The sequence below is a fragment of the Prunus avium genome, chromosome 4, assembly GCF_965620075.1.
Source record: "Prunus avium chromosome 4, drPruAviu1.hap1.1, whole genome shotgun sequence".
NCBI lineage: Eukaryota > Viridiplantae > Streptophyta > Magnoliopsida > Rosales > Rosaceae > Prunus > Prunus avium.
Window position 1 is genome coordinate 17,989,606 of NC_142287.1, and position 26,031 is coordinate 18,015,636.

Here is a 26,031-nt window from a genome sequence, read left to right on the forward strand (position 1 = left end):
ATTAGTATAACCCTAGAAAATTGAAAACCCAACTTAGATAGTTGGCAAAGGAAAGGAAAGCAACCCAATAATTGCTTTCTTAAACAACCCAACTCAAAATAATCTCATCATCCCACACTGTCTTCAGATGATATGAAGAAACTTGCTAAACTAAAAGTAATATATTTGATAAACGATTAAGCATCTCTTAAACTGATGAAATTATTATTTTTATACTTCATCATCATGAAACTCATGGTTTTAAACTGAAATACCGCCATTTGCAAAGTAGAAGAAGAGCTCCAAGTCCGGTGGAGCAAAGAAAGCGATGGGAGATCTCCGAAACAAGCAGTTTGAAATCACTCTTTGCTTCTTGGGCGCCGGTGGACATGTCGCAATCTCCGGTATCCGAAATCTCTGACCTTTTGGTGTGGAGCAAGCGCTTGTAGAGACATCATCAGGACCCTCCAAATCATCTGCGCCTCCTTCGATCTTCGGAGGATCATCGCAGACCACGGAGGAGGAATTCGAAGGCGAATTCGAAAGAGTAATTTCTTGCTTACCCTTTTGGTGGACGGGCTTCTTCTTGAAATTGGTTCTTCTTGCCTTTGTTGTTGTTTTTGTCTTCGCTCTTGTTCTTGCGGATGGAGCCATGGATGGATATATAAGAGTGAGTGAATGAGGCAGGCTCTGGTAGGAGTTGGTTAAAGAGAAACAAAGTTGAATTGGGGAAGAGTTTGAAGGTGGCCAAGAAGGAAGAAAGAAGAAAATGAAACTAACCTGTATTGGATGCTTTTTAAAGCAAGTAAATTTGACTGAAAAAGTGGCAAAAAGCTAAAATGATCAAACACTCCTTTGGAAACAAAGCCTTTTCAACCAAAGCTTACAACAACTGCAAGAAACCCCACTGCTCAGGGAGATTGGAAATGAGATAATTCTATCCCCGAAAAGAAAGAAGGAAATAAACCCAGAAAAACTAAGAAGACACCAACACTAAACCAGCAATAAACATGCTTTTCCCTAATTTTCCATGGCAGCCAATAGAAGAAGTAATTAACAGAACTAGAATGCTCTAATAAAAACAGTAAAACCCCACAAAAACCTTGGTATGGTGGTGATCCACAAAGGTGTTTGATGAAGCCCAGAAGAAAAACCTTACTACTGAGGGAAAGGGAGTTATATTTAATGGAAGCAAGAAAACATTGGAGTGAACAAGCTTGGAGAGGGAAAACCCAGTTGGTTAAGACTTGAAAAGCCCTAATTAAAACCCTAGAGAGAGAGAGAGAGAGAGAGAGACAGATGGAATGGAGAAGATGAGAAGAGCGGGATCTAATACTTATTATGTCGCCCCGTAGGGCTTTGTTTATATTGATTGAGATAATTCGGGCAAGGCTGCCCGCTGCCCCGAAGCAATACCCAAGAAAACAGAGGCGGCAGAGGGAGAAAATTGAGAGAGAGAGAGAGAGGAGCCCGCTGCCCGTAATTAAAAGAAGAGCGATTTAAAAGTGATTAATACCTTCTTTTTCCCATTTTATAAATGAATATCTTTCTTTTTGAATTTAACAGAAAAAGATAATTATATACAAGTTTAAAATCACGTAATTTCAAACATAAGCACACGATTAGTATTAGAAAACTAGTGCAAAGTGGTGCAAATTATATAAATGAGACTCGTAAGGTCCGACTAAGTAGTGTAAATAATGATTTGGGATGCTCCTCTGTTGCAGTGAGTCATTTGATTTTTAATGATTTGTGTAGGATTTCAAAACCCAGATTTTTTGTTAGTTAGTTATTTATTTATTTATTTATTATTATTAAAGAAAAACTTCATTAAATAAACTTCAACGTAATCAAATCAAAGACATCAACAAGATATCTAAAGTACAAATTCCAATAGAGTTTTTCTTAATTAGCATTTGTGTCGATGAAATGAACCCCATTTCGCTACCAAAAAAACAGAGAGTTACAACTAAACCTTTGGTGCTAGAACTAATACATATTATAAAATCACATCTTATTAATGGTTTGGGCAAGTTTATCGAAATATATCTTAGATCTTTAGTTAATAAAATAATATTTGAATTGCTCTCCTCCCGCTAGGCTATTAAAAAAGAAAAAAGAAGTAAAATATCTGAGAGGAATATAAAACGAAGAAAATATATTTAATTTGGTTTGCCTCCTAGGGATCAAGATTCAAGAATAATATGGGCAAATGCAAGATAGCCATCTGCCCGAGGAACAGTTAATAGTTAAGATTCTATTTGATTATAATATGTAGTACAAAATTAATAATTATTTTATTGTCATAGTTATCTAAGTTGGGAAAAGATATCACTCACTGTTTTTGTCTGCAAGCCTAGTTTTTTTTTTGTTTTTTTATAAAAAAAATTATTATTATTTTGAAATACATTCATGCATGGTTGGTGCCCCTCTCGATTTTTACCCCATCTTTTATTAGAATTTTGTCAAGGCAATGTCAGTGCTTCTCAGGGTATCCTAAATGCAGGAATTGTATATCTGTACACGTGTCCCAGGTTACTTGGACAAAGTCATGGCATACAAGAAAATTGTTTGGGATTGGTTTGGTTTGTGAATAAAGAACATGGGTAAATCTAGTTTCATGTTCATGTTACTATTTAAATATATTAATAAGCTCTTTGGACGTTAACTTCCCGTGGTTTTGTTTTGACACCATACTTCTAGTGAGACTTGTCTTGTAGGTTTGTCTATATGTTTTAAAAACTATCAATTCAAATAGTTAATGAGGTAGCACGTTATATATGTTGTTAGATTGTCTGATTTGAGGTTAGATAAAGTGTGATTCAAATTGATAGCTTGACGATCTAGCTTGATAGTTTGGCGCGACATGCATAGTTGTTTAGTAAGAAAATGTTTTGCAAGTTGAATGCTTTCATGATGAATTGAGAATGTTGATATCATTCAAACCTACCATCATTGGTTGGATTGGATGAGTTGGATGAGCTAATGATTTGGTAGTTGCGTGACTTTATTGTATTTGTAGCTCAAGTGATTAACAGCATTTATCCATACCAGTGAGGCAGTGCGTCCCAATTCCCTAATACCGTTTGTGAACTTGTAAATGAAGTTAGATCTAGCTATTTATGGCATGAGAGATAGAGGGAGGTGTTGACTTTGGTTATAACTAATGAGAAAGCTTGGAAAAGCTGCTAAACATGTTATTATTTCCACAAAATGAGCATTCCGAAGTAAAATCTCAGGTCAACTAATTCCACTGTCTGCTCAAAATGAAATAGATTTCAGCAGAGAGAGCCAACCTCAGCGTAGTTCTGGCGGGTTGCACATGAATGCCGTACGCAAACTTGAAGGAAGTGAAAGCAATAATAGGGATGGATGGATGGAAGTCACCATAATCTTGAGGTTCTCAATGGGATTTTTATAAATAGCAGCATTTTAACTTGCAGTATTTCAATACCATATGACAACTCCAAGACAACCTAACAATTTCAGCAACAACATAGACAGGAAAAAACTTCCCTCCCCAGTAAGTAGGAATTCATTCATTCCTGCCAATGGAAGTTTGACATGTGTGTAGAAGTTTTTCCTTTTGTGTTTTTGATGAATTATTTTTGCACATGTGTCAAACCGAGGTTTGCAGGAAGGAGGAAGGAGTCGAGCAGTATCCTAGATTATATTACTCTTAATTATTTTTATTTAACATACACTGACAAGAAAAACAGGTTTACAAGGAAACTCTTTTACTCTCAAGTTTATTCAGTCTCCTACCATATCATCTAAAGATTTGTCTTCGGTTTTCCGCCACAGTACAGCAGTATGATAATTGGTTTAAAACTCCAGTTCAGAAAATAGAGAAGGGAAAATGGGTGGAGAGAAAGTCAGACAAGTTTGCATGAAATCTGTAAATTACTGAAGCAACACTGTACAAAAAGAAAAACACTAGCATTTGATATCACTGTCTAGAAAACCATAAGCAAACCCTTTTTTGTCTACATAAATAAGGAAGCAGAACAAAATAGGCATCCATAATCAACCCGTCGATGCCTAAAACAACAATAGTCGATACATGAGAAACAGTTCTTAGCCAACCAAACTTAAATTCTGAAAGATAAAAAGAACTCGACCTTAAATGTCATCAATTTCAGGGACCTAAGTATTGACGCAACATGTGTCGAGCGATATAAAGTTAAGGCAACAGAGAACCTTAATTAACGGACCAAACTAGTATGCAAAACTTCTCCCATACATATATCATACTTCTCCCAAACCAACAACTAGAAAATCTAACTGAATGTCTGCAAGCAAAATTCCAAACAGTGAAATAAAAGATTATAACAAGTACATAATGGCAAATGATAACAAAGATCTATAAGGATCACCGTCCTCTTGAAACTGCTTCATCCAACTCCTCGTGCGATGAGGGGAACAGCTCTATATATCGACTTCCAAGTGTCATCCTATCCTTAGCCATAGCTGCCTTGGAATCTTCTGCACTTGCAAACTCTACAAACCCCTCCCCAGTTGGCCTGCCTTCTGAATTCATTGTAAAATGAATTGAGCTCTCTGACAACACAAAGTCCTTAAAAAAATCCATTATATCATCCTTGCCAGCGGAAAATGGCAATCCCCTCAACCGCAATACCCCTGTATGTTCTGCTGAGTCCTTCCCTTCATCATAAGATTTGGCCCTTGGAACATTTCTGCGAGGGGAACTGCCACGAGCATCAGAAACTTCATTTGCTATTGCCTTGTAATATTCCTGCCTCTTACTTCTGAACACCTCAACATATCTCCTGCCCATATTCTGCCTATTCCTTGAAAGGGCAAAATCAACCTGAAGAGGATACCCCAAAACACAAAAGGCTTCCCCACTGAACTTGCTATTCTTGTGGACAAAAAGAACATCAACGATGTCAAGCCCATGGAGAAACTCAGCAACATCAGCTTCTGTGCAATCAAATGGTAGACCACGAAGTTTGACAACAGGGAACGGCGGAGGTTGTCCAGCATATGCATAAGGAGTTGGATTGTACATATAACTTGAACCAGGGGAGGTCCCATAGAATGAAGATCCCGGGTCACCTAGCCGCTGACGCTTTGCACCCATGTCACGGCCATCACCACCATCACTGAATTTACTTTAGTTCCCAGTGACACCGAAAGCAACAGAAAAGAGAAGCAAACTCATCAATACTCTTATCATAACTAATTACTCAGCTACATTAATAAGCATTCCAATTATCAGATAGAATTTCATCCAGCAGCCAATTATGATTAAAACAAACATGAATCTTGGTGGAGTAAGAAGAAAAAGGACAATACATGTCTCCTACTAGCTCGGTAGTTTTTGCAGGAATAGCATTTCTCATCCAGTTTGCATTAAGTCACAATTTTTATATTGCAATACACATGAGTTACAACCTGTGACCTAAAACAAAACCTAGAAGAATAATAGCTGCACTAAAATGGAATTCAAGATTAGGAATTCATGAGGTACTGTTTATAATACTCAGCAACATATATTTCTAAGCTACAATTTCTTAACAATTACATTTGCAATCAGGTTATTCAATACGTAATGTAATGGTGCAATCATAATACACAACTTTGATGATGAACACCCATGTCAAAGTATTTACTAAGTTCAGGTACTTGATGAGTAGAAAAAAGAGGTTTACGTACCTAAGCTGTTCAACATGGAAGACAATGACAATAATAACCAGAACCAAGGTTGTAAGTCCAAGATAGCAATCATAAATCCAGATAAAGGCGGATTTCAATGTCCAGGTTTCTAGTCCAAAGTTCACTCTTGAAATTAGTTATTAAGTAAAATTTCAACTTGCATCAATTTGGATGTAGCATACAACTCTGGAATTGAATTAATCAAAAGACACGCTTTCGGTTGGTTGAATTTGTAACTGGAAAGGATAATACAGCACCCAATAATCTTGCTAGTTTTTTTTATGTTCTTTGTGTGGATGTAGGAGAATTAAGTGCCCAGGTTGATTTTGTCTTTGTTTTCCTTTCTATATCTCTGTTGTTTAGCACCCAAAAAAAAGTGTGCCTTCTCACACATGATTTTATAAAAGTCTAGATTTAATCAACGTCATTCCTATAAAATTTTCATGTGATGTGTATTGTAGCTTGTCTCATGGTATCCACAATATTATGCTCTGCCTTCACAAATTCCACAGTCCATGAAACATCCCGTATAACTACGTACTACAGCACAGATTAACAAGCAGCCCTTGTGCACTACCTCCTTTCCTGATGTGGAATACTTGCAATGAATCATAAAGAAACCAGCATACCCATAATGCACCAGGACAAATTGTAAATGAATGAATATCCATCTTTATTACGGCGGTATCTAACCTTAAAAAATTATAGGGTACTTCTTCTCAGTGTTGCCAAGAATAAAGGTAAGCAAATTATTTTTTTATTCATAAGTAAAGGCACTAATCTTAAATACAAATGGTTTAAAAGGAAACAACACCACAAATTGAGCCTAACTCGAAGTTAGTGAGTTTTTTTTTTGGTCAATGAAGTTAGTGAGTTAGGGTTGACCATTACTTGACATGAACTCATAATGGCATGACCATCAAACAAAAAATAAACAGGTCAGGTTAGTGTCATTCGCAAATAATCTCGACTCGAGAAAACTGTTTAATTAATATCATAGGAAGACAAGACTAAAATCTTCCATTTCTTAATATGTATTGTATGACTCCTTGTAGACTTATAATTTTTTTATAATGGTTTTTCTAATATCCGGATGAAGTGGTTTTTTATTTTATAAGGAACGTATGAGTAGTAAGTTTGGTTAGAAATAAGAAAAACCTTATTTTAACTTTTTAATTCATAATATATATGGACCAACCCAAACATGACACCATTAATAAACAGGTTAGGTTAGCGTCAAACCATTCCACTGTTTAACAAAAGAGTTCGGATTAGGGTTGACTAATATTGGCAATAACATAAATGAGAGGACATGAACACTATCCACTAACATGACTTGGCAATGAAATGAGAATTGACCCAACCACAACACAGGTAATGTCACGTCATCTGACATAGTTAATAAATCAAGTTGGATTAGAGTTCATGCTAGTATTCAATATGAATTAGATTTCAATCCTAACATGAAACCCATACGACTTGAATGCTACCCTAGGCGTGATTAGGTCCAGAGTTTGAAGATTCCCTTTGCGGTTGAGGTACTAGCTTTTAAACCTCAAGGAGTAGGGAAACACCTTGGGTGTAAACATTATGAAATAAAGAAAAACGGTTTCTTTTGTGCGAAGAACAAAATTATATGGTTATTTCTTGGGAAAATAGAACAATTACATTTTGTCCAACAAATCACTGGGACACTCATAAGTATATTTTTATCATCCATATCAATCAGACTAGGTACTCTTTACCTGGTTTTAGCTACTGGAACCCCATCTAAAATAATAATATAATTGGGAAACTTAGATTAGCAACGTTCTCTGAAGACATTAATGTGGTCAAACATTTTATTCAGGTTTCAAATAAGATTCTCGGAATTGTTTTAGTTTCTAGTTTATAGTTTCGATGAACTTTTTCCTTTAACTGCTTGTCTATTTTGAAACAAGGGAATTAATCAGTTCCTCTAAAATTTTAAGCATTGCCCAATTTTCCTCAGACCCATAAAGAACATAGAAAAAAAATCCCAGTCCTATCATTATTACCTAGTGAAACATATAAAACCAAGACAATATAATTACGAACGAATAACTGAAAACTAGTTTATTGGTCTGAATAAGGGTTCTATAATCATAAATAACTAGCTATGCTCCCTAAATTTGTTAAATTCTCATCCTAGTTAACAATATAAAGCCAAAGAAAACAAACACAGACATATGAATAAAGAATTAAAGAACTTAATCCTAATCATATCACTTTAAGGAGTTAAAACTTCAACAAAGGCCTACGTCAACCCTTTTTGTTCAAATCAAATATAATCCAAACAACCCATCAGTTTTGAACAAAAAAGAAAAAAGTTGAATTTAAATTCTGGGCATTGTCCGATTCATACCACTCGAGAATTAAGCAACAAAACAGAAAAAAAAAATCATAAAGATTAATTGATAAAGCCCATCAATTGAAACCAGTCGAGAAAGAGGACAACCATATATGAATGAAATAACCTAAACATAATGAAAGGAACGAGAGAAATCGCAAAGACGATTCTTTTTAATAATAATAGAAGAAGTAGAATAAAGAAAGAGCAAGAAATTGGAGAAAAGGAAAGTGTGTTACCCTCTGTAGAACATGTTCGTAGAATTATCGTCGTCGTCGTCGTCTTCTTACCCACTTGATGTTTCTGTCTCTCAGCCGCTTCAGACTTTCCTTTCGCCTTAGAAGAGAAACGAGAGCCCAGGCCCGAGAGAGCGTCTAATAAGAAGCAAGAAAACAAAAAAAACAAAAAAAGAATAAAAAGCCTTGATGAATGAATACCTTCTTGAGATATTTAGTCATATACTAATTCTTAGCACTAATACTATAGATAAATCTTACACCATTTAATTTCTATAAATAAATCCAAAAAAAACTAAAAAAATAAAAGCTGGCCCTATTAAATTTAATTTTGATTATTAAATTACTTTGATGCCCTATTGAGTGTTTTGAGTTTTTTTTATAAGGTTTTGGGGTTGGGTTTGTTTTAAGAAACCGATGATAATTTTGTAATTTATAAGAAGTTAAAGTCTTTTTGTTATGTTGTAAATGAGCTTTGGGTATGTTTCTAAAGTCCATTTCATGTAGGGTTTTTTTTTTAAAATTTGGGCTCATATATTGGGTATAATAGTTAATCTCCCTATTTTCTTCTTTTTGATTTTTTTTTTCTTTTTTATGAACAAAACAACAATTTCACATAACAACAATTTAATATTAAGAAGAGAAGTAGCACTAAATATAATTTATTTTTTATTACTATTATTATCATTATCATCATTGTATCAATTAATTTCTTACATTTATTAACACATAGAAATTAAAAATTATGTAAATAACATGTTAAAATTCGTAATCTAATACATGATAAAATGAATTAGATTAATTAGAAAAGTAGTTAATCCAATACGTATTCATTAGCTCCCCAATTATTGACTTTCCTGATTCTTGACTTCTTCCATTCCATGTAAAGTATTTTTCTTTGGTTACAATCTTTATTATTATTATTAGCCGCCTTATACAAAAACCTATGTGATTAGAGCTAAGGCGCAAGTGGCATACTAGAGCATCCACAATCATGCTTCTTATTTTTTAATTAAAATTTAGAGTGAATCTCCCTAAGCTATTTTAGAAGCTCTTTAAAAAATTTTAACTCCAACCATGCTCCCTAATTAGGAAGACACTTGGAGTCCTTTCTCTCTCCTCAAATTTAAGAGCTCCTAGAGGTCTCCCTATTTTAGGAGTTGGATAGGGAGCATGGTTGGATGTGGGTTTTCTCACATCGTCCCTAAATTTTATCTAAGGAGGTGGTTTAGGGAGTCCATTGTGGATGCTCTTACACAAAAACCTACCAAACATTCTTAAGGGGGGTTGTATATAATTTGTAACCTTATTGCTGATTGAGCCAAATATTAGATCAAATCAAACATATTTGACTTTTTATCACAAAACGTCCCTGACGTTTGCGAAACTATCAGATTGGATCCTTAAAGTTTCTTTGTATCACTCATGGTCTCTAACGTTAATATAGGTGCTCTTAAGTAGTCCATCTATCAAAAAAATGTTAAATCCAGGGATATAATTGTCAAATCAATCCAAAATTATAATATATATATATATAAGTCTAGAAACCTGTAACCATAACCAGGATCGGGGAAATACAAAAAATCAGGAAATTTGGAACATCCGTCACAATTGGCCAGAGCCCAAGGCATATATAAGTCTGAAGTTGATCTGGAAATTTCACTTTTAGTGAAGAAAAATCTGAAGAACACCGTCACAGAAAATGTTTAGCCACGAAAAATCTGATGAACATCTGTCGCTAAAAAGTTTTGGTGATGAAAAATCTTCAAATTTCTGGGCAAAACAGCAAATGGGTTTTTATAGTTCAATTTGTTTCTGCCCTTAGTTTCTAGCCAATTCCAACAAGAAATGGAGAGAAATGGTTTAATAGTCTGCATCTTATTCAGTTGATTTTCTTTTTTCTTCTCTTTGTCTCACATTTTACAAGAACATGTGAGTTTTCTCCCAATGTTTCAGTTTCGTAAGAGGCAAGTTCTTCCTCTTTACCATTACTAGGCTTCCTTACCTGGCCAGCAGAAGATATGCCTAGCATCCACTGTGGTAAACATCTCCTACTTCCATCATCTGCTTCTGGAGCAACTCCTACCATTTCTTTTTCTCTCAACTAAACTAACCTATAAATTCATTAATGGTTGAAGAGGTGAAAATGGATTGATTTGATGATTATATCCCTGGATTTAATAGTTTTTTTTGACAGAGGGACTATTTAAGAGCACCCATATTAACGTTAGGGACCATGAGTGATACAAAAAAACGTTAAGGATGCAATCTGATAGTTTCGTAAACGTCAGGGACGTTTTGTGATAAAAAGCCAACATATTTATCAGCTCACAGCTTTGAACCAAAATAGGGTACAAACAAAGAGTTTTTCTATTTAAACCCCGCATTTCTCTTTGTTCACCCCAACTTTTAATTCAAATTTTCACAATTTCTAAGAAAACTCCATTATCTTCCCAAACTACCCCTAAATACACATCAAACAGAAGAAAAAAAAAACTCATCAACCTCACACCTCACACCACGCTATCTTGCCCCTCACTACTCTAAGTTCATCTCAACCTCACATGTAGCATGCATTCCCATCCGTGTCGCAACTGGATTCGATAAGCTACGTGTTCGGTGCACGGAGAACTGTCTTCGGTCCCCCAAACTGTTTACTTAAAGAGATAAAAACACCGTTATCAAATGTAGTAGTAGCATTATTTTATTATTATTATTATTAGGCTTATTTATAGATATGCCTCCTGTGCTTTCAAAATAGTCTCAGATTACCACATGTTCTTTGAAATGTCTCAATATACCACCTATACTTTCAATAAGTGTCTCATGTTAGCTATTCTATCAAATTTGAGAGAAGTTCTGTTAACTGATGTGGCCCCCACTTCTTTTCAATCTCTTAACAAGGGAGATGAGTGGTTAGTCAGGTTGAGAAAATAGGGAATTTTGGAGAAAAGGGGAATTTGGGAGAAAATGAGGGATTTGGGAGAAGAAGGTTAGGTGGAGGGAATTTCATATACTATTCCTTCTTCTCCTAAATATGAAATCCCCAAATCAAATTCCCCTTTTTTTCCCAAATCTGAAATCCCCAAATCAAATTCCCTCAACCTAACCTTCTTCTCCCAAATTCCTCCTTTTCTTAACCTGACTAACCCTTCTTCTTCCTTGTTAATAGATTGAAAAGAAGTGGGGACCACATTAGCTAATGGAACTTCTCTCAAATTTGACGGAATGTTAACGTGAGACACTTATTGAAAGTATTTGTGGTATATTGAGACATTTCAAAGAACATGTGATAATCTGAGACTATTTTAAAAACACATGGGGCATATCCATAAATAAGTCTTATTATTATTTTTTTAAAAATTTGAGAATGAACTAGGTTTTGATAGAAAAGATGAGAGTGTAGTAGGTTTATTGAAAGAGAATAATAATATGGCAATAAGGTGTGGAAGGGTTTGTATTTTTCTAAAACTTAATATGAAGAGTAGTGAGGTGTGTGTATAGACGTACTAGGGTTAAGTATTAAGAGGGATGACCTCTTTTGTCTTTTTACATAATAATAAAAATTAAGAGTTTAATAATTTAAGTATTGGGATGAACAAAGAAAAGAATGAAGTTTAAATAGAAAAACTCAAAAAAAAAAAAAAAAACACATTTGGGGTGCACTAGAATGGTTATTACTATTCATGAGCCACACAAAGATCATGGGCTCTTAGCAGGAGTTAAATTTTGACAACATAAATTTTAAAGTCAATGTGATAGCATTTCATGCGTACACACTACCCTTGAGAATTATGTAGCAACCTCAAGTTTAGTCAGGGAGCCCTCTACTCAACACAGGCTTAATCGGAACCGTCAAGGTTCAGCACAAGTTTACATAAGAAAAGCCTAAAAATGTTCCTCTTAGGAGAGAGCTGTAGACCATTCCACGTTGGATACTGTCAAGAGTCTCATAGCTTCCTTATGAGGAGAAACATCCTCTGATCAAGTTCAAAGTTCTTGAATTGAGAGGCTTCCCCCTTCAGCATCATCAAAAGGCCACCAAATGAAGCATTTACCTCCCTGAACTCAAATACAAGAAAATTAGAAGAGAACGATAAAAAAGACATTCTCAGTTAACATGACATAAAGTTTTACTTAAACCCCAATAATTTGTCTTCCTGAATGAAAAGCAATCAGAGCAAATGACTGTCATATGATTGACATCATTATCCTCCACAATATGTTGCAGAAATAACAAGGATCTGAGTCATAGTTGTAGGGGATATGATGCCTTGTAAGTGGACTTCATCAAATTCACGTCAGCTTATACCAACTCAGAAGAGCCACTTTCATGATACCTACATTTGATATTTTCTTCATCTTTTTTCACAAACATACAATCAAATAGCACACTTGTAGATCCTAATAAATGATTTTTTTTTTATTACTTACGCTTTAGGATCACGTTTAGAACCTTCTGAAATTTTGAAAAGCTTCCCTTGCATGACGTATTCATATTCATCGGCCAATGTCTTGCGATTGCCCTGCAAAAAAGGGTACCTTTATTAATTAGGCGTAATCTGGCTCAATGATTTTGTAAACAACCAAACAGAAACAGCTACAGCTAAGCTATGTCAAGAAAACATGGAACACATAACCATCCTCAGAATCATCTTCTCAAGGTGTTGTCAATTTGTCATTATCAAAGATGGCCCTCGTCATTTATTGACCTATAAGCTATAATATATGCATTTCAGATATATGATTGAATACAGGTAGACACTATTACCAACTTGAAGTGACATCATGGTATTGGCTTGTTTTTCCATTTAAGAAAATTTTTATTTGAAGGCAAGAAGAAAAGAAACCTAAAGGCAAAAAAAATATCTAAAAAAGAAGGCGTTCACATAAATAACAAAACTCAAGATGTGGCCCCAATCTGCAACTTTGAAAATACTAATGTTCCTTTCCAATCAAAAAGAACACATGGCACACAAAGAGGTAGGCCTCCAAAGTCCAAACTACATCATCCTTCTTAAAACAAAATGGCATGCCACACTGAAAGGAGCTCAAACAATGTCCAATGATATACATGAAATGCCAAATCATGAGAACGCAAGTTCCCATAAGTTAAATCCATGTACACAAGAGTGTAACAGCAGTTGGTCAACCAAGTCTGCCACTTGCAATGTAACAGCCCTCACCGTAAATTTTCCCCTAAAATCAAGTTATTTGACTCATTGCAGTTTCTCTATAGTGCCATCCATCCAAAAAACAGTATTAATGAGGAACTTAGAACACTAGATCTTCTATTAATGAAAATAGATTCTGCTCCCACTAAAGCCCAATAAAAAGATCTAATAGAAAAAGACATCTATGAAGAGGGCAGCTTCTCCAGCATAATAAAATAAATAAAAAAGCACCCCCTTACTTTCACCCAATAAATTACCCTGCATAAGTATTCCACCCTCCACTTTTTAATGAAATTAAGATCCCAGATCCAACTCAAAGAAGAGAGCTTCCTTTGCTAATCAAAACAAAGAATGAATCTCAAAGAAGAGTGTCACCACGCCATAATTTGTCCAAACTCTCAATCTCAAGCCATCCCACACTCCTATTGTCCTTTCACATACCAAACCCACATGACATTCTCACCGGCCTCCTAAATCAACCACATCATTTGTGTTCCACTTCCAAATGGACTTTGTCAATCATTAATTATTTATTACAAAGAATTTGGACATTTCCTGAATGTTAAAGGATGACTTCCCCCTTCAGAAACCACCTAAGAAGCACCAAACAGAGTAACCTATCAAGACAAGATAGCCATGACATATAGAAACTGCTAGAGAACCCAAAAATAACAATTTTCTTTTTTTCTAAAAAAAAATAACCCTGAATAGACAAAGAATGGAGGTCCAAAAAATAGGGTTTCATGAAAATCCCAGTTCTGCCATTTGTGCTAAAAACCCTGATAACTCTCAAGCTAATAACCCAACTTGTGAATTCTTTTCAACAGTACACTCCATCCACAAGGTACATGCTTTCATACATGTCACACTTTTCCAGTAAAGATACAGTACAAACAAGCAGGGAATTACCCCATAAGCAACATTAAAAAAAATTAAGAAAAGGAATAAATAGAAGTTTACCTGAGTGAAATAGCCAGTATCAGGTGTTCCATCCAAATTGATTGTGGAAGTTAGAGCCATTGAGAATTTCTCACCTTCCCTCATGGGATATACCTCTGAATTCACATCTAGGTGCATGAACATCTCGCAAGTCTCACTCTTTGCTTCGATTCGAGTAACTACCAAGTACCAAAAAATTAACGAAACAAGAGAAACAAAACCATCTTGAAAAATTTTGTATAAGAATTTTTACACTTGCAAATACCTTTATCAAACTTTTTGCCATCTGGGTTCAGTCGCAGAATCTGAAATATATCCTCGAACAGACGATCAACCATCCTTGCTTCTCTCACCACTGACTGTTGTTTCACCAGAAAACGACGGCGTTTTCCACCTGTGGGATCGAGTCCTGGAGACGATGGCTAACTGAGAGAGAGAGAGAACGAGAGGAACGTTGTGATGCGTTGCGTTTCTAATGCGGAGCTAATATCTCCCCCCTTCGATCTATTGAACGGTCGGGATCTGCCAAGAAATGGCATCGCCAGTTTATTAATGAAAAAAAAAATTCCTTTTTTCTTTTTCTTTTTTAATAAAGAAAAATAAGCAAATTTTAGTGAGAAATAAATAAGAAAATTTGCCCTCCTTGTGAACCATTGTCGGCTACTGAGACACGGATTCAGAATGGTTGGCTTGACCAATTTGGTTCCCACCTCGCCGTCTCTTTGTAGACTCGCCGCCTTGTAATCACACACTCTCAAATCAAAAATTAGATCGACTAGGGAGTTGTTGACCTAATTCCCATTCATATTCTTCCTCTTCCTTCCAAAAAATAACCTTACAACTTTACAATTCTCATTTGATTTCTTAGTGTTTTTTTGGGGTGTCAAAGTTTGAAAGGGGGACAGAGCCCGAGAGAGGTGTCTCTGGGGTTTGAACCTAATAGGGGCGGAGCCATGTAGGGACCAGAGTGGTCTCGGGCCCCCTCAATCTTTATATCCCTTGTATTTATATATTATATATGATATATAATATTATAATATATTAGATTATTTTTGGGATATTTACTCTAAAATAAATAATATATTAGGTTCTTTTTGTCTACAAATTAACCATAAAACTTCTTAATCACTCTTCTACATTCTCTTAAATATTTTAGGTTAGGTTATGATAGTTGCACTAGAAACTCTTTTTTTTTTCTTCTTTCTCCTCCTCTTTTGTTTAATTTAAGTTGCGAATTTTTTTCCGTCCTTTTTTACATGTCTGAGTAGGGTACCTTCATAGGATTTATGAAATTTTTTTGTATTTCTTCTCTATGTTGGAATATAAATTATTAACTTTTGAGTCTTTAATAGTGTAGATGATGAGATTAGAATATGAAACTAAAGGCAATTATGATTGTAATGAATGGATAAATTATTAATCAATATGAAATGATATTATGAAGTGGGCTAAACTAAGTAGTTAGTATCGTATTAATGTATTAATCGGTTAGTGCTTGAACGCTCCTATTCAAATTATTTTTTAAAGTTTTGTGAAGGGCCCCCTCTAATGTGAAATCCTGACTCCGCCACTGGAACCTGATATCACTAATTTGCATGCAAATGCACTTACCATTAAGCTATGGACTCGCGTGCTAGTTGTTCCATTCTTGTTAAGTAAATTTGCCATTTATTTATTTATTTATTTTGGGCCCGTTTGGTTCATGATCGGTTCATAATTGTATATTATTTCTTACCCTTCTAGCTTATGATTTGGTTATGTTTTTGAGTTAAACTTGTGCTTTTAATCCTTTTTGTGTTTATCTTTCAGTTAATTGAGCTTTAGGTAACAATGATGGCTTTGGAGAACATAATTCATGCAATTCAAGCATGTTAAGGCCTAATTTGGATGAATTGATGAAGAGCTTAAAGACAAATTCATTATGGCTACAGCCCCCTGCCAGTCCAGTTCCGTAGGTCATATTGCAAGCTTTGTTTCAGCAACCTACATAGCTCGGATGAGGCCACATTCTTCATGAAAGTTGCTCCAATTGGTGTGTACTATAACATATCCAAAATTCAGCCCCATTGGATAAATCTGGAGTCCGTTACCTAGCAAACACAGAACCATGCTCAGGATGGATCTTATCAGCGCGGAAAATGAGTTAGCAATTTGTTTCGGCCTTAACTTCTTCCTCCGACCTTGGATTGGCCCAAATAACATATGGCTGGAAAGAAGACATTCTGAACTTCAATTTAGAGTGCTTAAAGTCCTAATTTGATTAAGAGAAGCCCAAGTTGTAAGCCCTTGAAGTTGCTGGTCATGCTGACCTCAGCATGTGCTGGTTGGATGCTTGGTCATGGTGAGCTAGGTATGAGCTATCATTTCTGGTTGGAAGCTTGGTCATGGTGACATGAAGATGAGCTAGGGCTGCTGGTGGGATTTAGTGGTGAAGTGCATCAACCAATTCAAGATTTTCTAATACAAGTGCATCACCCATTTCAGATTTTATAATTCAAGTGTTGTATGCATTAGTCTTATTGAATTCTGATTTTCACTTCCCCTAGGCCTATAAATAGGGAAGTTCTCTAAGCTTGTAATAACACCCCAAGGGGGGGAGCTCTCAAACACTTCTCTAGAGCTCCCTTCCCTTCTCTCCCTCAAATTCTCTTAGTTTTGCTTTCTAGTTCTCAATTCTAGCTTTCTTTAATGTTTTCTTAGTTGTAATTTATTTTTCTTTGTTATGTAAATTCTTTTCTTAAGTTTTCAAGTTGAATTAGTTTCCAAGTTTCAATTATGGTTTTTGTTCTTATTCATTATGCTTATAAGTTAATATGCTAGTTTGAATGATTGATCACCATTTAGGCTTGCATGTTAGCTATCTTGGTTTGAATTAAGAGTATACACCATGCTTTAATTCGAATTGAACTATGAATAGGAAGAGTATGTATGGACATTCGACAACAGGGATTAGATACATACTTGGTTGTTTAAAATGTTCTTCTATGCTTAATGGGTTCCTAATGCTTAGTTTTAGGTTAGACAACAAATGATCAAATTAGGGAATTAGGAACACAAGGTTATGACCACACACCATGGCTTAATCATACTTTAGCTAGAATCAATCCATTAATCTAAATTGAACTTGGGAACTTATTTGCTTGAGTTACTTATTTCTTTCTTCCTTGTTTTATGTTCTTTGTTTTTGTTTCTATTTTGTGTAGGGAAACTAAATTGGATCATTCAATCACCAATCCTCGTGGGATCGACCTCGCACTTACATACGCTATACTACCGAACGGCTCGTGCACTTGCGAGTATCACAAGTTGAGGATGCAGTTTAATCCATTTTGGTGCAGCTGGTATCTACGCAACAAGTTTTTGGCGCCGTTGCCGGGGATCGGTAACATTGTTTGATTCTATTTGGCTTTCCTACTTTATTTTTTTTTTCTTAACTGGACAATTTCAAGTTTTAAAGTTAATGACGTTAATGGACAAGTTGTGTTTGTAGTCCAACAGAAAAGGACAATTGCCCAACAAGCAAGAGAACTGGGTTTAAGTCCCAGCTTACACAACCCATTGGTGCTTGTTGCTTTGAAGCATGGAATTGGACGTGTGTTGATTTTTCCTTTTCATTTTTAGTTTTTTTTTTTATATTTCGTAATCCTTTAATTCTGTTTCAAGTTTTTTGTGTTCGTTTTAGCAATTTATGATAGCTTAATAAAAATGGAGAGAGATGGCAACCTCAATCATAAGAATGGGGAGTGTGGAGCAGTGGGAGAAGTCGCGACCTCCAAATGCATCCATGCTCGACCTAATCGCTTCAAGGGGGAGTATTCCAATCTTTTCTCTTTAATTGTTTTGTTATTATTTTAGTAATTTTAATTTTCTATTTCTTTTATTAAAAAAAATTAAAAAAGATTTTTTATATTAGCTGACTCGTGGTAACTCCAGTGAGCGTCTCCGTCAATACAGTGTCTAGGAGTTCTTTAGGCGACACCTTCGGTGTCTAAGAAGTTTGGGTTTTAAGTGGGACCTTTGTGACCCCTCCAACCTTCCCGGATCCCCTGGCTGTGTTTTCTGAGGCCCTTAACTGGTCATCCATGAGTTGCTTGTATATTTGTGTGTTTTTTTTCAAAAAAAAAAAAAAAAACAAAACAAAAATTAAAAAATTAAAAAATTAAAAAGTTTAAAAAAAAATTGAAATTTGAGTTTTTATTTAATTTTCCTTGTAAATTGCAATTTGGAACTTCTTTGTTGTTTTTTTTTTCTTTGTGTGGTCAGTTAGTTGTAAATAATAATAAATTAAAAAAAAAAAAAATCAATTTGGAAGTTCTTTGTTTTCTTTTATGTTCTTTTTTTTGTTTTGTTAGGTTAGTTTATTTATTTACGTGGTGTGGTTAGTTAGTTTATTTCTGAGTGTTAAAAACACATTTTTATTTCATTTCAAACATTACAAACAAAGAAAAAAAAAAGTAAAACAAAAAAAAAACAAAAAAAACAAAAAACAAAAAAAACATTCAAGTAAATTAAAAATAAAAACAACTTCTTCATCTTCATCTTCATCTTCATGGCATGCCTCTATTATCTCTTACTTGCAGAATCTGCAGCAGCTCCATATGGTCCTCATTTTTTCTTTGCAGTGCTTCCACGTGCTGATTGGCACAGTAGAGCCGCTTCTGCAAGTCCACCACCATAGCCTTCAAGGAAACTATTTCCTCGCTCATCGCGGCACACTCCCGTGTTCTCGCCAGTAAACGCATGCCCAAATTGGTAGCCGAGACCGCGTGGAGCACAGTTAAATTGTGGGACTCCTCCACTGCTGCCTTGTCAGACCTCTTTGCCACATGCAGATGATCTGTCGATGTGAGCTTGCTGCCAATCATGCCTTCCAGCAGCGCTGCTCTGTTCGGCACTGCCTCAGAAAAGTTTGGTATTACCTCAGCAAAGTTTGAGGCCGTACCATGATGATATGTGGAGTTTGGGAAGACATGGTTTTGAGGAGCCCTTATCTGCGCATTCGGTGGCGCAAGGGACAATTCAAGGTTGAGATCATCAAGGTGAGTGCATGAGGATGCCATTGTTTTGTTTTTGGATTTTTTGATGTTTTTCTCTGAATTTGCAGGAAGAAATGCGGGTACTCTTCTACTTCACCGAGATGAGTTTAAATAGACTTATACAAGACGAGGGAGCCGAAAGCACTTCGGATCTCGAGGGTGCTATCCTGTGCTCTTTTCTCTCGGATCCCTTCATTTCTGGCGCAAATTGCGAGCACGTTTTTTTTTAAAAGGGAGCATGTCTACACTTTCACTTACTTTTGCCTCCCTGTTTTATGATGTTTGTGTTTTTGCTTTTTCAGTTTTTATTTTATTTTATTTTATTTTCAATTATTTTCTTCTTGTTTGACAGGTTTCTTAATAATGTAGTTGGAAGAAGAGACAAAATTAAAGATGCGTCTTGGACACCTGGTGCAAGAATCCCAACTCTTCTTTTAAATTCTTGTTTGAATTGCGTGTTTATTTCAGTTTATTTATTTATTTATTTATTTTGTTTTTTTTATTTAATTAGGTAGTATAATTTAAAACTCATAGGATATTCTTTGAATGAGCTAAATTTTTGGTAACTCCAGTGAGCAACCGCAGTCTATACAGTGTCTAGGAGTTCTTTAAGGCGACACCTTCGGTGTCTAAGAAGTTAGGGTTTTAAGCGGGACCATTGTGACCCCTCCAACCTTCCCGGAACCCCTGGCTGTGTTTTCTGAGGCCCTTAACTGGTCATCCTTAAGTTTTTCTCTTAAAAGAAGAAGCAGTTATTTGTGTATTTACTTAACTAAAAAAAAAAATATATAAAAAAAAAATCTTGTTTGGGTCTTCGTGTTTTTGTTTGATTGTCGTTCTTTACATTTAGGGTCAATCGTTTCTTTGAGATAGCTAACGTTTTTATTTCCCAATTAAAGAAAAAAAAAACACACATACACTTTAAAATTAAATAATAAATAAAAACTGAAATCATTTCTTCTTGGCGCTCGGTGTCTCGACCATAGGAGCTTTGAGTTTGGCCCTCTGGCTGTCCTCTTCCGGGGCTTCACGCACAGCCTCTTGGGGCTCATCACTTGAGCTCCCAAAGATCGCAATCTTAGCTTGAGCGTAACTACTCTCGCGATCCGCTTGCTTGCGTTTACCCGGTCGGTCTAGGTCCTCCAGTTGCTTTCTCATGTCGCGAGAGTACAACTCTACCATCTTTGATAGATTTTTATTCTCGTCTCGCAATACTTCTAGCTGGTGTCGATTCACCTCCACAATCCTTGACCTCTCCCTTTTCAAGCTTTTTATAGCACTCTGACAGTCTTCAACCAAACTTCGCTCCGCCGCCAACTGAGCTTTAAGCACCTCTACCTCATGGGACTTCGCAAGTAGGCGATGACCCAAACTTGCGACACATGCTGTACTCTGCACGCTCAGTGCCAGGGCATCACTCGTGACCCGGTTGTCATCCCTTGTCCCGAACACACGTATATCTTTGGGAGTCACTAAATTTCTGCCAACTCCAATAGCAACATCGTTGTCTAGGAGTATTGAGTCATTGACAGACACAGGCCCTCGTGAGGAGCCAAAGTAGGGCATCCATACTGGTGCTGCTGCTTGGCCCCGTGTTTGAGTCGGTGGAGCTAGGTTGAGATCCAACGAAAATGGGTAGGAAGAAGCCATTTGATTTCTCACCTTTTTTTTTTCTTTTTCTTGCTTCTTTTCTCTTTTGTGTTTCTGAGTTTGTGGTTTTGTCTTTTTTCCCTTCTTTTTCCTTCTTATAGATGTAGTCTTTGACAAACAAACCCTAGCCGTTGCAGCGTCTAAGCGTTTTCTGAATATCCAGCGTTCCTCGAGTCCCACAACCTTCTCACTTTCCAACCGTTTCCAACACATTTGTCACGACTTGCTTTGTCTGAACGGACGCGTTCAGCAAAGTTGTCGCGCCTTTCCATGAGCCCGTAATTTTCGCTTGTGGATCTGCGGCGCCTCTATGCGTCGACACGTGGCTCCTGCTTTCTGCCCGTGACTATCCATGAGACGACATTAGGGACCACGTGCTTTCTTTTCAGAAATCCCACTTTGCGCTCATAATTCACGTTTTATCTTCTTTTAAAAAAAAAAAAAAAAATAATAAAATGTGTGGGCTTCAGAATTCATTTTGGGTCGGTTTTTCACCTTGTTTGGGTTTCAAGGTGGGTTAATTTCATTGTGGGCTTTGGGCTTCAAATTTTTTTGGGTTTCAGAATTGTGTGATTAGGGTTTACTGTTTCATTTTTTGTTTGTTTGTTTGTTTGTTTTGTAATTTTTATTTTTGTAATTATTTTATTTGTGTATTTTAATTCTTGTGTGTTTTGTGATTTTTATTTGCTTTAATACCCTTCATTTGTTGTTATGACATTGCTTGTTCCTAATTTTTAAACATTGAGGACAATGTTCATTTCTAGGTTTGGGGGTATTGGAGTTTAGCATGTAAATTTGATTTTTTTCCTTAATTTAATTTAATTTTTTTGCTTGTTTTTATTTTTATTTTATTTTGTTTGAGTCTTGCTTTTATTTTTATTTTGATTTTATTCACTTTCCGAACACATTTGATGAGATTGTGATAAATGTTTGCATGACTTAAATGAAAATTGGATTTCATTTTATTTTAGTGTTTTTTTTTCTTTATTAAAAAAAAAAAAAAAAAAATTTAATTTTTTTTTTTAAATTTGGCATTGTTCTAACATGATATGCTTGAAACCTTCTTTAAACTTGCCATTTGTTTCATAATTTTCCAATTAAAGGATTTGCATGATCTAAAGAATTGTATGAAGCATAAATTAGACTTATATAACCAACCATATAAAGTGAGCTTTTGAGCCTTGTACTTCAATTCATGAGTGTTATATACATACTCTTATTTTCTTGTCATCAAAGTTGTTGTTTGATCTCATTATTCATTGATTTGGTTGAACACTTAAAAGTCATTCATTCTTATGCAATTTGATTTCATGACATTTAAGAAGTGATATTAAGGCCCTCTTTGGATCGTTTGTGCCTTTCAAGCTAACCTTATGCATGCTTAAGCATGATTTTCCATTGTTAACCATTTTGAGCCTACATGTAAACCTTTTCTTTCATTTACCAATTTTATTTCCTCGCCTTAGCCCGAAAAACAAATATTTACCTTTCTAAGGAACTCATGAGCTTTAATTGGGATGTGTTTTTCATACTAAGTTTGGGAATGGGTGTTACATTTCGAAGAAAAAAAAAATCACACAATTGGTGAAAGAAAAGAGAAAATTTAAGTGGTGGTTGATTGAAATTTCATTTTTGGGCCTTCAAAATAAATTGGTGTTTGTTCAATTAAAGGAAAGGAGTATCAATCAATGTAAATGAAGGTATAAGGAGTTTTGATCATGTAAAAGAAAAAATCTAATCGTGATGATTCGAAGTCTTGTAAACAATTATTTTATGCTCTTACATTGCGAGTTCCTTGGACTTTGTATTATCCATACCTTTCATTTCTTACTCACCTTACTCCCTTGGCCCAATTACAACCTTTACTAAAGACCTAAATTGATCTTAAATGTCATGTGGTTGAATTGCATTCATTTTCTGCTTTTAAGTGTTTGGCATCCTTCTTGAGATCATATTAATGCAAGTTCTTCATCTTTCTATTTTGAGTTAAGTCTTTATGGTTTAACTCTAATCTCATGTTTATAACTGAGTGTTGCATTATAGCCCTCTTCTGAGTGATTCATTTGTGAGAGGACAACTTTGGTGAGATTTGAAGTTGAACTTGTGCTTTGTATGATTTTTGAAATTGTGTGAAAACTAAGATTGGGGAATTTGTTGCATTTGGCTATCACACTACTACACTTTGAGCATATTATGTTTTGAACTTTGCCGCTTTGTGAATAATGTCTAAAATTGAGTTTTTATTGTTAAAAACTTTTGAGTCATGTGCATGAATCATTTCTCTTCAGAAAATGTTCGGGAAGATTGTTTTGAGTCTTACTTTTGTTTTGTTTTTATTTATTTATTTTATTTATTTATTTTTTGGTTTTTGGTTTTATTTTTGTTTGTATAATTATTTTTATTTTTATTTTTCTTAAGGACTAACAAATCTAATAAGTTTTCTAACCATTTTGTTTTGTAGAGTTAGAAAAAACGTTTGTGGGTATCGTATCTGTTAAACCCTCAGGAGACACAACTCCTCCTACTAGGGATGCCTAGAGGTTTAAAGGCTTGTTGCATATGCTAAATGCAATCGAGTTACCTACGAAAGTGGTTTAGTTAACTTCTAGTTTTGTTTTTAACTTTGTTTTGTGTTGTTTTGCTCGAGGACTAGCAAAATCTAGGTTTGGGGGTATTTGATCGGTTCATAATTGTATATTATTTCTTACCCTTCTAGCTTATGATTTGGTTATGTTTTTGAGTTAAACTTGTGCTTTTAATCCTTTTTGTGTTTATCTTTCAGTTAATTGAGCTTTAGGTAACAATGATGGCTTTGGAGAACATAATTCATGCAATTCAAGCATGTTAAGGCCTAATTTGGATGAATTGATGAAGAGCTTAAAGACAAATTCATTATGGCTACAGCCCCCTGCCAGTCCAGTTCCGTAGGTCATATTGCAAGCTTTGTTTCAGCAACCTACATAGCTCAGATGAGGCTACATTCTTCATGAAAGTTGCTCCAATTGGTGTGTACTATAACATATCCAAAATTCAGCCCCATTGGATAAATCTGGAGTCCGTTACCTAGCAAACACAGAACCATGCTCAGGATGGATCTTATCAGCGCGGAAAATGAGTTAGCAATTTGTTTCGGCCTTAACTTCTTCCTCCGACCTTGGATTGGCCCAAATAACATATGGCTGGAAAGAAGACATTCTGAACTTCAATTTAGAGTGCTTAAAGTCCTAATTTGATTAAGAGAAGCCCAAGTTGTAAGCCCTTGAAGTTGCTGGTCATGCTGACCTCAGCATGTGCTGGTTGGATGCTTGGTCATGGTGAGCTAGGTATGAGCTATCATTTCTGGTTGGAAGCTTGGTCATGGTGACATGAAGATGAGCTAGGGCTGCTGGTGGGATTTAGTGGTGAAGTGCATCAACCAATTCAAGATTTTCTAATACAAGTGCATCACCCATTTCAGATTTTATAATTCAAGTGTTGTATGCATTAGTCTTATTGAATTCTGATTTTCACTTCCCCTAGGCCTATAAATAGGGAAGTTCTCTAAGCTTGTAATAACACCCCAAGGGGGGGAGCTCTCAAACACTTCTCTAGAGCTCCCTTCCCTTCTCTCCCTCAAATTCTCTTAGTTTTGCTTTCTAGTTCTCAATTCTAGCTTTCTTTAATGTTTTCTTAGTTGTAATTTATTTTTCTTTGTTATGTAAATTCTTTTCTTAAGTTTTCAAGTTGAATTAGTTTCCAAGTTTCAATTATGGTTTTTGTTCTTATTCATTATGCTTATAAGTTAATATGCTAGTTTGAATGATTGATCACCATTTAGGCTTGCATGTTAGCTATCTTGGTTTGAATTAAGAGTATACACCATGCTTTAATTCGAATTGAACTATGAATAGGAAGAGTATGTATGGACATTCGACAACAGGGATTAGATACATACTTGGTTGTTTAAAATGTTCTTCTATGCTTAATGGGTTCCTAATGCTTAGTTTTAGGTTAGACAACAAATGATCAAATTAGGGAATTAGGAACACAAGGTTATGACCACACACCATGGCTTAATCATACTTTAGCTAGAATCAATCCATTAATCTAAATTGAACTTGGGAACTTATTTGCTTGAGTTACTTATTTCTTTCTTCCTTGTTTTATGTTCTTTGTTTTTGTTTCTATTTTGTGTAGGGAAACTAAATTGGATCATTCAATCACCAATCCTCGTGGGATCGACCTCGCACTTACATACGCTATACTACCGAACGGCTCGTGCACTTGCGAGTATCACAAGTTGAGGATGCAGTTTAATCCATTTTGGTGCAGCTGGTATCTACGCAACAGTTCACAGAACATATTTGAGGGAAAATAACTTCTCATGTCATTTCCCAAAGGAAAGAGAAATGAAAGGTTTCTTTCCCACGTTTGGTAATGACGGGAAAGTAACTGGGAGATATTACTTTATTTCCTTTCTCATATTTATTTTTGAGTAGGAATGGAAAATAAAATTTGTATAATTTTTCAATTATACCCATATTAAATCAAATAAAAAAAATACATTTAATGATATATTGTAATTCTAAATTGTTAATGGAGACAACATGATCATGAAAAATGTGCATTTAATATTGGCTCATTTTCCCAAACTTTCCTATGAAGAGGGAAAACAAAACCCAAGTTAGGAGGAGGACTTCACTTTCCCCTCTATTTTCCCATGTACCAAACAACCATTTCTCACGCCTGAACTTACCAAACATGAAAAATCAGTTGATTTTCCATTCTCAAATCTCCTTTCTCATAAACCAAATAGGGCCTTTATGTTCGGAACATGCCATTAATCTATGGTGAATATAAATAGATACTCTTGTGGAATACGAGCCAGACAACTTCTCCCACCACGTGGCTGGAAGCCCACCAATTTGGAAAAACCGTCCAGGTGGGTAGATATTAGAGAATTGAATATTCAGAAAAGTGAAAAAAAGAAG

General features: G+C 35.4%; 2 protein-coding genes across 2 annotated transcripts; both read right to left on the minus strand.

Moving 5' to 3' along the window:
• Positions 1-4,043: 4,043 nt before the first annotated feature.
• On the minus strand, positions 4,044-8,425 carry LOC110755239 (RNA-binding (RRM/RBD/RNP motifs) family protein). Its single transcript, XM_021956416.2, has 2 exons — positions 8,266-8,425; positions 4,044-5,114 (listed from the first exon to the last, which is right to left on the minus strand). Exons 1-2 carry the CDS (start codon positions 8,277-8,279, stop codon positions 4,352-4,354), a joined length of 777 nt encoding a protein of 258 aa, XP_021812108.1. The 5' UTR covers positions 8,280-8,425; the 3' UTR covers positions 4,044-4,351.
• A 3,498-nt stretch (positions 8,426-11,923) lies between these two features.
• On the minus strand, positions 11,924-14,931 carry LOC110755249 (DNA-directed RNA polymerases II and V subunit 8A-like). The gene is made up of 4 exons (XM_021956424.2): positions 14,641-14,931; positions 14,397-14,554; positions 12,697-12,788; positions 11,924-12,324 (listed from the first exon to the last, which is right to left on the minus strand). Exons 1-4 carry the CDS (start codon positions 14,711-14,713, stop codon positions 12,213-12,215), a joined length of 435 nt encoding a protein of 144 aa, XP_021812116.1. The 5' UTR covers positions 14,714-14,931; the 3' UTR covers positions 11,924-12,212.
• Positions 14,932-26,031: the final 11,100 nt, after the last annotated feature.